This window comes from Mytilus edulis, chromosome 14 (genome assembly GCF_963676685.1).
Source record: "Mytilus edulis chromosome 14, xbMytEdul2.2, whole genome shotgun sequence".
Taxonomy (NCBI): Eukaryota; Metazoa; Mollusca; class Bivalvia; order Mytilida; family Mytilidae; genus Mytilus; species Mytilus edulis.
The window spans coordinates 58,276,300-58,290,523 of NC_092357.1; the positions used below are offsets into that span (position 1 = coordinate 58,276,300).

Genomic DNA, 14,224 nt, shown 5'->3' on the forward strand with positions numbered 1-14,224 from the left:
AAGTTTTCTCAGTGTCAATCATATCTTGTCGCATTGGCAATCATACCCAGCTATATATGTTTGAAAAGATAGACATACTACTGGAAAATAAATCACACGAGACAGCAATTTTTTTATAATTTATAACGTATTATTAGAAGAGTCATTTATGTCTAAGTTTGACATAATAGACACATTCTTCTTACATTTCATAGGAGTAATTATTCATGTATATAATCCAACAAAATTCGTGGTACATGTAGGACCTAAATAAAATCCTAACCCTTACCCTAACCTTAACCCAAACCTCTACATCTAATATAAATATCAACATGTAGTGTAGGTGATAGAATTACTCATGTATGATCACCATACATTATTTATCTAGATTACATAAATTCCAAAAACAATTTTTACTAATTAAAAAGTTTTGAATAACATGGGATGATAAGCACAAGGCACTCTTTATGGGTTTATTCTATTCACATAGCCTTATGACTATTCACAGTGTGCAATTTTTATCTTGTTCTGTAAATCAATTATACAAATACTTGTCACTCCTCCCCCCTTCCTTTTTATAAGAATTGTATGCTAAAATAGTGTTTTTGAAGTTGATAACGTTTTCAGTCAACTAATCGTATAAAGTACCTGTTACATTTCATATACAACCTATATTTCTTCTTGATACGATAGTATCTATTGAGTCAGATATAGATAAGGTCGGTTAAATTTCTTCCAAAACACGAATGTAAGGAGACAGGAATTTAACTTCAAGGGGATTATGATTTTTTCCTAAAAAAATATTCTTATTTCCAATTTGACAAACTAACAACAATGTTGACAAGCTGAGATTACAAACAATAATATTCTGAATCCAAGTTTTCCCTTTACCTTATACTTGTAATTTTTTTTAGAAAAAGATGATTGACAGCGTCGAAAAACTAAGACAAAAAAATTCTAACTCGTTTCATATTAAACTGAATTTGCAATTATAATTATAGCTTCACAGTTGTTGCCTGCGGTCATATTACTTTTTTTCGTATTTAACATAAAATTAATAGAAAAAAAACATATTAAAAAAACATTTATGTCTAAGTTTGACATAATAGACACATTCTTCTTACATTTCATAGGAGTAATTATTCATGTATATAATCCAACAAAATTCGTGGTACATGTAGGACCTAAATAAAATCCTAACCCTTACCCTAACCTTAACCCAAACCTCTACATCTAATATAAATATCAACATGTAGTGTAGGTGATAGAATTACTCATGTATGATCACCATACATTATTTATCTAGATTACATAAATTCCAAAAACAATTTTTACTAATTAAAAAGTTTTGAATAACATGGGATGATAAGCACAAGGCACTCTTTATGGGTTTATTCTATTCACATAGCCTTATGACTATTCACAGTGTGCAATTTTTATCTTGTTCTGTAAATCATATTATACAAATACTTGTCACTCCTCCCCCCTTCCTTTTTATAAGAATTGTATGCTAAAATAGTGTTTTTGAAGTTGATAACGTTTTCAGTCAACTAATCGTATAAAGTACCTGTTACATTTCATATACAACCTATATTTCTTCTTGATACGATAGTATCTATTGAGTCAGATATAGATAAGGTCGGTTAAATTTCTTCCAAAACACGAATGTAAGGAGACAGGAATTTAACTTCAAGGGGATTATGATTTTTTCCTAAAAAAATATTCTTATTTCCAATTTGACAAACTAACAACAATGTTGACAAGCTGAGATTACAAACAATAATATTCTGAATCCAAGTTTTCCCTTTACCTTATACTTGTAATTTTTTTTAGAAAAAGATGATTGACAGCGTCGAAAAACTAAGACAAAAAAATTCTAACTCGTTTCATATTAAACTGAATTTGCAATTATAATTATAGCTTCACAGTTGTTGCCTGCGGTCATATTACTTTTTTTCGTATTTAACATAAAATTAATAGAAAAAAAACATATTAAAAAAACATTTTTTTCCTAGATTTATTTCACATTACTTTTTCAAAACGTTGTAGCATCCTTGTTTTGCAAATCTCGATCATCAACGTTGACAATTTGCTGAAAGTTTAGTCATAAAAAAATAAAAATGAATGGGAATCTTGCCATTAATTTTATATTAACGTTCTTCAGTAATGTCATTTAAATATTAATCGTGAAACTCGTGCTTGAACAATTTCCGTAGAAATATGTGTAATCCTGGTTTACGTAAGGAAGGTATCGGACATAAGTGTATTAAACACTGTGTTTTCATTATTTTCTTCAATAAAAGCGTGTATTATTTACTATGTGCCTTTTTCTAAAGATGAATTTGGTTAAGAAAAGAATGCTGTTTTACCGGTAATACATACACTCTAAATTTTTACTGTGGAAATGTAATACGTGCTTCCTTTGCGTTCGTTCGTAACTTTCGTCAAATTGTCAGAAAGCTCTATTATGACTAAAATCACATGCAAGTTTTTCTCTAAAAAATGAAAATATATTACTATACTTCTTAGCTGTCAATAACATATGCAAACAGTAAAAAAAATTTTTCATATATCTTGTGTATAATTTTTTTCTGGGTAAATATGTTTGATGGCCTAAAATAACCCAAAATAAATTTAATCACACACGGACAAGACCATTTTATACTCGTGTGGTATGATATATGTTACATTTTTTTTTCCATTCAAGGGACATTAAATATATGTGAAACAATTTTCCAAACTAGAAAACCAAAGATATTTTTTTCAGGCACAGGTATATCTCAATGTAATTTTTTAATACTTGTTATAAATCTTAAATCCTTGATTCACTGACTGATTCTTCAATTGCTTAAATAACATATTACATGATATATATTTATAAAATTAATAGCATTACAAATCTGTACATGTAGTTGAAAATGTTAAATTAAAAAATGTAAATAATAAAATTACAAAGTAGAATTATTAAAATGGACATACCAGTCTTTATATATATAAAAAAGAAGATGTGGTATGATTGCCAACGGGACAACTCTCCATTAGAGACCAAATGACACAGAAATTAAACCAATCTTCTTATTATATACAAGTTCTACTTTAAGAAAATGTATATAAAAAATGCAGAATAGTTTCCAAGCTCTAACTCAACATATGTACTTTCACTACCTATAGGTTAATATTTACAAAAATGTACATGTATAAAGAAATTATATTACTTTTTTAGGAGCAACCTGGTTCCTGATGCAGGAATTTCTCACTTTGTTGAAGACCTGTTGGTTATTTTTCTGCTAATTGATCAAGCTGTTGTTTGTGCACATTTCCCCGTTTCCCTTCTTAATATTATATAAATAACAATTAGTTATCAATGTATATGGCAAACAACTAAATACGTCAAACGTTTCGTCTATATACCTTAGCCGTATTTGGCACAACTTTTTTGGTAATTTTGGGTCCTCAATGCTCTTCAAATTTGTACTTGTTTGACATAAAAACTATTTTAATCCGAGCGTCACTGATGAGTCTTGTGTAGACGAAACACGCGTCTGACGTATCAAATTATAATCCCGGTACCTTTAATAACTATCTACATAATAAGACTCATCAGAGACGCTCAGATCAATATAGTTAGAAAACCAAACAATTACAAAGTTATAGAGCAGTGAGGACCAACAAATTCCAAAAGTTGTACAAATACAAATAAGGTAATATATGCCTCGGATAAGAATATCCTTAGTATTAATATACAGATGGGTGCAGTCCTAACCTGCACTTGGAGCAGACTTGTTGACTGCTTTCTAAGTTGATTTGAGAAATTTTAAGCAGACAAGTAATTTAACTTCGTCGTTGGAGAACTGCTGCAGACTAATTGACAGGTTTGCCCCAGATCGGACCTGTGGACAGGATGTGTTTATGACAGATTACCGTTTTTAAGACTTGAGCTTTAAATATATAAAAAAAAATCGCATTGTTCTTTTTTCCCAGAAGGCCTATAGCAAATTTCTGTACTCGTTAGACTCTATAATATATATTTGTTTGAAGGACGTCTCCGTTGAACAACTATTGGTGACATTCTGCTGTTGTTTGTTCTATGGTCGGGTTGTTGTCTCTTTGACACATTCCCCATTTCCATTTTCATTGTTATTATACAAATTAAAACAAATCTTTTTTTCCTTTTTTCTAATTATAGTGACTGGTTTTTTTTTTTTCTTTTTTTCATTTCCGTTTGATTTACTCTTTCAACTGATTTTATGGTCATGAATCACACTTGTGCTGGAATCATTTGCAAACGATGTAAAAAAAAATTTCAATAAATGCAGGACCGCATGACACTTAAAAAAAAGATCAAACAATACAGTTTGCATACAAATTATTACATTGTTTACGCATATTTCCGAGTCCTTTTCAAGTCTACACAAGGTGTGATATGCTTCACAAGCTACTAAAATGAAGATCGTGCTGAAGACTGTACTTTGACATATAATGGTTTACTTTTCTAAAATTGAGATTTGGATGAAGAGTTGTTTCTTGACACTCATACCATATCAACTTATATTTATCTATCATTTTCTGAAAAGCAGCCCATTTATTGTTATGAATTATCATCTCTCATTGTCCGCAAGAGCATGCAATATTCCCCAAAAACGGATGTACATTAGCAACAATGAAAATTGCAATAATGATTTTCATAATATTTCATAATTACATTTTTCAATTACAACCCTATTTTGTTATATATTCAAATTATATATATTATGTATCTACTTATCAAAGTTATTTGTTATTGCCAATACCGACAATATGTATGACTTCTAGTGTAGTACGCGCGAGCACCAAATCCGGTAATCAGATACGAAGTGAGATACATTTTCTCTATATGATATATCATTGACTGCTGTTGATAGTAAACTTGCCTTTTGATAGTCAATAGGAAACAGGAAATACAATGTTTAAGATATCTATACAAATTAATACTCATTAAGCACAAAAGAAAACGCCAAACAAATGGATTTAATAGGGAAACAAAAAATAATAGATTTAGAAAAAAAAGAAAAAAAGCAGGGATAAAGAAAATGTCCTGTCCCCAATTACCTATGATATCATACACTGATTTATTCATGTTATGTTTATTTGTTTTTTAGCACTTGTCATGGATAAATGATCAGCGTTTATTTCTGTTAAAATAGTTTATATATTTAGTTTTAGTTTTAGATATTAGATTCCTGTAAAAACTTAGCTTGTGTTTAACTGTGAAAATGAAAATAATAATAAAATTGAGAAAGGAAATGTGAAATGTGTCAAAGCGACAACAACCCGACCATAGAGGAGACAACAGAAGTTACTTTTTAATGCAATAGTTTGACATGATCAATACTCAACAAGCCTGATCTGAAGTTTTGTCAGAGAACAGCGTTGACCCGATTGAACTATAAGTAATGGCGTGTAACTTCAATGTGCCTTAACATCTGCATTAGTCGCTTACTTCGTGCAGTATTTTTTTTATTGAGGATAATTAAATAGATAAGTTATACACGATATTACTGTTAATTATTTAGATATCAAGACACAAACCTATTCTTTTGATCTAATGTTAGGGCAGAAAGTCGATCCTCCTGCAGTACAAGTGTCTTATTTGATCCATCGACATTACATCTGTAAAGTTTTCCAGCATATATTTCTGTCCAATACACATGATTGTGAACTGAATCTACAGCCACACTTCTTGGAAAAATTGTCAGTATCACAGTTTCATAGTTATAATCTTGCTCTGATGGATAACGAAATCTAAAAATATGAATGTAATTGAATAAATATTTTGTTTAAAAAAGTACCCGTGACTATGTCGTGAGCCAAGCCAATATCTACAATTGTTGAGGTAAAACACAATATTATCATTATACTGTTTGGTTAAGTTTTAATAAATCAGTATAAAAATACTAACACATCGTGATGCCAACCGTAAAATTTACGAAACGATTTATCAATATGGACCTCTTGGTTTATAAGTTTCCTTGTGAGCAGCAACCCTCCATCAAGGAATTCATGAAAGGAAATACAAGCAAGGGAATATCGTATCAATTGAAAGATATATACTCCGTATACAAGCGCTGCTGGAATACTACTACGTTTAGATAAAACGTTCACAATTGTGAAGCTGAAACCATTTATGTTTGTCACCCGAACTTCCTATTAAAACGGTGGCATTCTTAACTGCATAATACACATATTGTGCTGACTATTCTTAAGCTGGTAATTAATTTTGAAGGTCTAAATTATTGTGTCTTCAAATACTTTCAGTTACAGACTTTTCGAATTTTGGTTTTTTATTTGGCACGAAATGCCTACACACTTTTACTTCTAAGTACAAATCACTCGAGCTAACGTTTATATTTTCGATTTCTAGTCTAACTCGTGCGACTGTGTTCTTGATATTCAACCGAGAGAACATAATCGAAACGAGTTTTTATTAACAATACTTTGTTTCATTAGAAAAGGTGTTCATTATGAAAGAAGCCTAAAATTAGTATTGTTCTTAAAATTGCTTAAAATAATCAGTACGAATGATAAATCATTTGGATTTTGTTATTACAGTAGCAAAACATTATAATGTTCTGGAACATCATGCAATTAAGTATATATATTGATACATCATTCGACATATAATGAAACATTAAAATACACAATGTATACCTTAATATGTCGTCCCTTTCAAATCTTGCAAAATACATATATCTATGTGTGTAATCATAATGGATAGAATATATGTGAGCCCACAGGTTAGTCAAGAGATCTGATACATTTCCAGTGTTCAAGTTTATTTCTTTTACTGTGCCATAAGTTGTAAATATAATGTTGTTCTGAAGACCTAAACAGTAACATTTGACATAAAGAAGTATTCATAAAGTGAAATGGACAGGGGTGTATAATTTTAATGATTCGATCAAATACATTACAAGTGTATGTAGTTTCTTTGTTAAAAGATTTAAATCACACTGCTTGAACATTTATTTGTTATTTTTAGCATCACATGAAGCAAACGGACCTGAAAAACTTGAACCTTTCTTACTTTAATCTTTGCGTGAAAAAAAAAAACATATTTTATAAAGCGTATTAAAACAGTAAATAAGAACCATATTAAAAAAATATATGCGACTAGGTAAAAAAAAAACGTTTAAATTGGCTTTTTACCTTTTCAACATTAAACACGTGGCATTATAATACATGATCACATACTGGTCGACTATAGTCAGAAATATGTCCAGTTCGATTGACTTTTCTTTCTTCGAACTCATATCTTTTAAACTAAAGCATAAAACACCGACTCCGCGTTTTAGTCTAGTAAAAAGCGTGGTTGATACTCATATTGTATTGACATGTTATCATTCTTAATAGTCAGTCTATTTGCCGTTGGTCGTCATCCATTAGCATAATGTATTTGATCGTTATAGTATAAAGTGAAGTGTATTTCTTCTACTGGTTTATATAAGAACTTCTTCAATTTTCACCAATCAAAATTCAAATAGGGCAGGTTATATTTTTCAACCAAGCACTTGAGACTTGATATCTTTGTGTCTTTTGGGATATACTATATTTGACGGTAATTTTTTTTTTAATTAACTCCGTAAACTTGTATTGAGTCAATTTATTATTCTTTATTATTATGCATCTTTCTATAAAAAAAGGAATGAATGTTGACTCTTAATGTTTTAATGTGTCTGTGTCCTTTTGTTACTGTGGCATTTATGTGTACCTTTATATCCTTTTATTCAAAACCAAATGATTTTCTTGGGTATAGAAACATAGACATCTCTGGACCTCTCCCATCCCACAATATACCCTTGCTAATACAAAAGTGTAGGTTGAGTTCGTTTGGCATATAACACAAATAAATACGGAGCTTTGTCCGATCGAAAAAGGAATGAAGATCTGATGCCTAGTGTGTTGAGAATTTCACGCTATTTTTTCGTTCAAAAACATTAGATGGAAATACGATATATGAATGAGTTGAATGATTGAAATGTAGAAACAACAAGAAAGGTCAGCTAAATCTTTTCAAATAAACGCATGGTTGATTTTAACAGTTGTTTTTTTTTTTTGCAACATTTGCAAAGACCATTGTAGATGAAAAAGATATAAAAATGTAATAATTATTGCTCCATTAATGTCTATGAGGTATCTGCGATGATGATTTTGCGTTGAATAACAATGAAAAATGCACGAGCAGGTTTCTAAATTTAGTTAAACTATCAGCCATTCAGTACATTTGATCGATTTGTTAGAATTTTTTGTAACAGATTAAAAAAGACTTTAACAAGAGTCTGATTTACAGTCAGGACTTTACTTCGTAATAAGAAATTCATAAACTTTGCAATGATAAATATCATAAAATGCAAGAACAAAATATAAGCAATCTATTCTTTTGATTATGTGACATACTAGCTATTTCAAAGTGTACCTTTATTTAAGATACACCCATTGTAATATTATGTTACTGTAACCCAATTTATAAATTAAAGGTGTAGCAAAACAACCGTAGCTATGTCATTGTATTGTGTTTCTCTTTGCAAGAAAAAAGTTAACTACGATAATAATTACATTAACAATTTGTAGAATTTTAATGAACAACTCAGCAAGACAAAATAATGTTATTATATTAACAAATAGGGAAACCATACGACTATTTTGTAATCAGGAGTTATAAATATTTTTTTTCATAAAATTTACATATTATTCAGGGGCGGATGCAGGAATTTTCGAAAGGGGGGGTGCTAACCCAGGGCACCCAGGGCAAAGGGGGGGGTGCAAAACATATGTCCCGATACAAATGCATTGATCGGCAAAAATAAAGGGGGGTTGCGCACCCCCAGAACCCCCCCCCCCCTGGATCCGCCACTGTTATTGGTGAACAAGTTGGAGTGTTCATACATTTGAATTTCTAAACAACACATACAAAAGCTTGATTTTTTCTTATTATATCAAGTATAAATACGCTTACTCAAAATATAACAGACAATTTTTCTAATTTATGAAAACAATAAAATTACATAAATACTAAACGCAGAGGAAAATTCATAACGGAAAGTTCCTCATCAAATAAAAATGTTCCTTTATTACAATTTTTTGTCTGTATTTTTTTACTATTTGTTTTCAACCTGACTAACAGGACGTATGGCAATTTTGTATACTCTCTTTCTGAAAAAGCATATTTTCATGTTCACATACGACCTTTTACCTTGTTTTCTGTTTATTCGAGGTTATTGTTTTATATTTTGATGTTTTGTTTCACGTTAGAGAATTATACAAATATAAATAAAGAATAAAATAAAACACTTAGAAACAGTTTTCACGCACAATGAAAATACAATGTAAATATTGAAGTAGAATAGACAGATAACTTTTTCATTTTTAATATTTATGAACAATGAAAGCATGCCTTTTTCTAGATATTGCCATATTTGTTTCTAACAATAACATCAACCAATAAACTAATATTACTATAAAAATCAATCCTTAAAAAAGATACTTACCTTGACCTATCAGGCAAACAAGAATGATGCATCCAGAACAAAATTGAAATTCCATATTGATGTTATCTACATAACACATAGGGGAAGTCAATACATGGAAGTTACAGTTAAAAGAACAATCTAAGAAATGTAATAACGACGAAGCTTATTAACTAAAATCAAACTTGTACTCGAGAACTTTTCTAATCGTTTTGATATATCTACATTTCATTGTAACGAATGTAACAAATGTGAATCGTTTAATAAATTAATACAACGTGTCAGTTTTAATGCGTAATAAAGTCGCAGTTTTTCAAAATATAACTTATAAGTACAGATTAACTGCGTATATCAGATTGCAAGGTTTAAATAGAATGATACTACCATGACAATCCCAATACCAAGATAAAATGCACGTACCATTATAATTTGTTTTTTAAATCACATACAACACTGCGAATGAAAGGAGAGACATGGCATTGGTAAGTTAAAATTACCGATTTAAATGTGCAGCAGACGATAAAACACATTCACGTAGATGTTAATGTATTAGTTAATAAAGTTAATCAAATGTTCGTATATTGAACGATCATTCAAATCTTATTTAAGGCAATCAATGAAGAGGACTCACATTTCGTTTTGAATAAAATCAATTTCCCAAAATGTAATTTATATCCATGATGAGTAGTTGTTATGTCAATTGAAGTAATCAAATGTTTCAATACGTTTAGCACCGTATATAAATTCCAAGTATCAAGTATATATTTATCTATTAAGCATCTGTAAGCTTTCACATGCGCTTCCTTAGAGCAAAATGTTACTTCAGTAATAACAACGTCAATTGTAAGAATTGGGAAAAAATTGACGAATATGAAAAATATTAAAGTGTTGAAAAATATATGATTAATAAAAGGAAATACGGAATAAGGAATGTTTTTCTTTGGGTCGTAAGAAAAGAAAAGAAAAGTCAGCTCGACCATCAATGTCTCCTAAAATAAAATAAAACTAGAGAATCCATGGATGACAAAGAGAATAAGCAGAAAAAAAGAACAAGAAACCAAAGGGAAATACATTTGATGTCATAAATAGTATAACGTAGGTTTCAAAAAAAAATTTATGTCAGTACCAAAGTACTGGCTACTGGACTAACAACCGGGTACTGGAAACTATTTCTGTCTTAACTCAACAGGTTGTGTGGTGGGGGGGTGGGTGTTTGTCCATTTTAACGGTTGTGTATTTGTTAAAAAATCAGTTTTAGTCAGTTGACAGAAAATCACAATACATTCTTGCAGATTTGTTATTATGCATCTAGCCTTCAGTTTTAATCGTTGTTTTTTTTATAGTTTTTGTTGTTGAACAATTTTGGCTCAGAATATCCCAGGTATTTGTGGCATAGTCAGCTTAACCAAAATGTTTTGTAATGTATTGTTTTGTTGTAGATATTACATATCTTTATAAATGAATTGTCCTTCCCAAATCTTTTGACTTGATATCCACTGATAAATTGTGTGTAGCCGATTCTCCAGTTTGATATACTAATTTAGAAGCGTGATTTCCTTTATGACTTTTTTTAAAATCTTATATTTCAAGGGATCGTATCATACACACAGTTCAAAATTTTTGCTCACACAATGTTGTTAATATAAAAGAATGATATGCAACTGTCATATACGTGAGAGGTTAAGCCAGCTATAAAACCAGGTTTAAACCTCATTTGTTTAATCTAGAAATGTTTGTTACAAGTGAGAAATTTTACCGATGTTTTCAATTCGTTTTGTTAGTTTAGGCTTTTGCTTTTGCTATTTGATATCGTTTTTCTCTGTTTTGGATTTTCATTGGATTATTTCAGTTGTTTAACTTTTTTCTCAAATCAATTTTGGAATGATTATCATCATGTTTATATTCAGGTCATATATTTACTCGATAATTTCCTTTTACCTATTTTTAGGAACGTATGAAATTTAAAGATAATGGTAGCTTCGGTAGAATTGACGTTTTGGAAATTTGAAGACACTTTGATATGCAGGTAAGCTATATGTATATACCACAATGACCACTAGATTATTACTGTATGTTGACCTGAATGTTTTTTTATCTATGGTTTTGTGTTTCATATTTTTCTGGGTTTCTCTCGTTGACATATGACTCATATTTCTTTGAACTCTGACGTAGTTTTGCAGATTTACCTTTTTTCGATTTCTAGGACCAAACCTTTCTATTTGTTTGTTTTTCTTAATCATCTTCTGATATTATCAACGGAATGATTTAAAACATATATTGTGAAACTTCATCATAATCGTGTAATAAAATTTTCATATAATGTGATACACTGTCTGTTGAAATGAGACAATCAAGTTTTGAAAAAAATTAAGCGTGGCCTTCCAAATGTTTAATACATTTGTAATTTAATGTTAACATAGAGAAGAAAAAAACGTATTGCACAATATTTGGTAATAACATCTCTGGTGATTTCACGACAAAATGTAGGCTTGAAAATAAATCCTCGTTGAATTAAATTGACACACCTGTTGAGGCTGTGACTGTATCAAATAATAAATAAAATTTATGTAGATGATGTCTAGAAATCAGGTTATAATTACAAAAATTATATTGTGTCAACATTCAAGTTCATTTGACTTTTGTCCTGATGCAAATATCAAAATTTATCCCATATTTGTTATAAATACCTTAGGTTTTGCATATGTAATAAGCTCAATATTGCCCGGGTCAACAAAGAGTATATTGATAATGTGCCCTGATTTCAAATGACGTGACGTCATTGCGTCCTTAATTTTACATTTTACCTTTTATGTTTCATCAAATTGTTATAATTGATTTTTTTTTTCTCCTTTCTGCAGAACTTAAATATGTGATAAAAAGGATATAACATGTCTTTCCATATTGGCCCGGGTATCATCCCTCGACCCATATCGGCCTCGAGGCCGATATGGGAGTCTCGGGATGATACCAGGGCCAATATGGAAAAGAGCATGTTATAATCTATACATATATCATGATATAGGTTTGTGAGGTAAATCGCACACTGTCAAGCTATTTCTAATTAGAAAGTTTGGACTTTATTTCTACGTAACAATAAGATTCGTTGGTATATAAATATGTTAAGTGCAGGAATGTTCTGTCTATGTTGTGTCTTCTGTAATGTTATTTGTTTGTTTGTCGTTTTATTTTTAGCCGTTTTTATTTTCAATCTATGAATTTGAATGACCCTCTGGTATCTTTTGTTCCCTCTTTTAAAGACTCTTTCTTGTCATTAAACAAGCCAGCATATTGAATAATTTTACACATCAATTTTCTCGTTTTTTCGTTAATTCCTGGTGTCTTATAAATTTACACCCAGTGACAAGTCGATAAGTGTACTACAATGTTGTCTTTCAAACGGACATTCTACCATTCCTGTATCATAAAAAAAAATAAAACGATATAAACGCAAAAAAAAAAACACAATACAATACAATCTGTAATTGTCTCTGTGTTTATGTTCATCAGTCTATGCTTTAAGGTTGAATATAACTTTGATAAAATATTGAAAAATATCAAAAATTTACAACTCACCCAGTGCTCCAGCCGATACATTTACAGACGATTTCGTAATGAATTGCGCACAACAAATAGCTACATTTATGACCTTGTAAAATGTTTAAAGTGTATAATTCTTATTTCAAGTTATTGTACGATAACATCGTCGACCTTCACTCATTTTAAAAGGATTTCATTTACCTCATAGGTATTGATACAGTTGGATACACACTTAGGTTCATAAATTTGTGTGTACCCTTTGATAGATTGCATATACAGACTGACTACGGCCTTTAAATATATAAGTTTTGTTAGGACCATCTGACTACGTTATTATTTCACAGCTCGTTCGCTATACCTGTATTTTTTTTACTTCAACGAACGTAATCTATTTATTACTGGTAAAGTACTAAGCCAAGGGATTGTTACCACAAATTACTTAAAACCTTTACTAAATTCTCCATTAGATATAAATATTTGGTTTTGAAGTTTGGTTGGATCTGTAGAGAACTTATTTCAAACGGGATAGCAAATTCTCATTTTTTACGAAAATGTTGTTTATCGTGCCAGGAAATTTATAAACGATTCATGCAAACTTATCGGTCCTTTTAGATAAACTCATTATAAACTGTTACCAATTTAACACTGTAATAAGATCATTGAATATTATGTTTATTTGTTTAAACGTTGTCAGTAAATTAAAAGCAAACTAATTATTACTGTTTATACACATTCATGGACCTACAATCTGTCGATACCTTTATCTTGGCATTGCAAAAGTTCATGTCTTTTCGCTGATTATTTTGTAAATGTTTCAGTAAATAGATTGAATAAAGAAACATTTTACTTTAAAAGATCCAGTCATTATGTTATTGTTCTACAGTATGTCATTATGTTATAGTTCTCTTGTAAATTAGAAAATACGTTGAACGACAAACGACAAAATTATTGTAATCAATTAGTGGTATTAACCATTTGTGGATTCTTAGAAATTCTTATGAACTACTGGACAATTTTAAATCTTGAATTATTTCTAACATTTATGTGATTAGAGACTTTCCGATTGAATTTTCCTCGGAGTTTAGTATTTTTGTGATTTTACTTTTTAGTGCCATCTGCAACAGTCGGTGAATAAAAACATGTTTATGGTGGACGATTAAAAATATTTTAATTCTACATAGAAATAAGAATTAGTTTATGATAAC

General features: G+C 30.1%; 1 protein-coding gene across 4 annotated transcripts in view; it reads right to left on the bottom strand.

The window, feature by feature from the left end:
- LOC139503733 (low-density lipoprotein receptor-like) overlaps nt 1–13,196 on the bottom strand; it is a 30,580-nt gene extending 17,384 nt beyond the window's left edge. For all 4 annotated transcript variants that reach the window (XM_071293580.1, XM_071293579.1, XM_071293577.1 and 1 more), the window contains exons 1-4: nt 13,056–13,196; nt 9,504–9,569; nt 6,667–6,841; nt 5,548–5,760 (exon numbers count right to left, since the gene is read on the bottom strand). In XM_071293580.1, the coding sequence (XP_071149681.1) occupies nt 5,548–5,760; nt 6,667–6,841; nt 9,504–9,558 (443 nt within the window). In that variant the 5' untranslated portion in view covers nt 9,559–9,569; nt 13,056–13,196. The remainder of the gene's footprint in view (nt 1–5,547; nt 5,761–6,666; nt 6,842–9,503; nt 9,570–13,055) is intronic.
- Nucleotides 13,197–14,224: the final 1,028 nt, after the last annotated feature.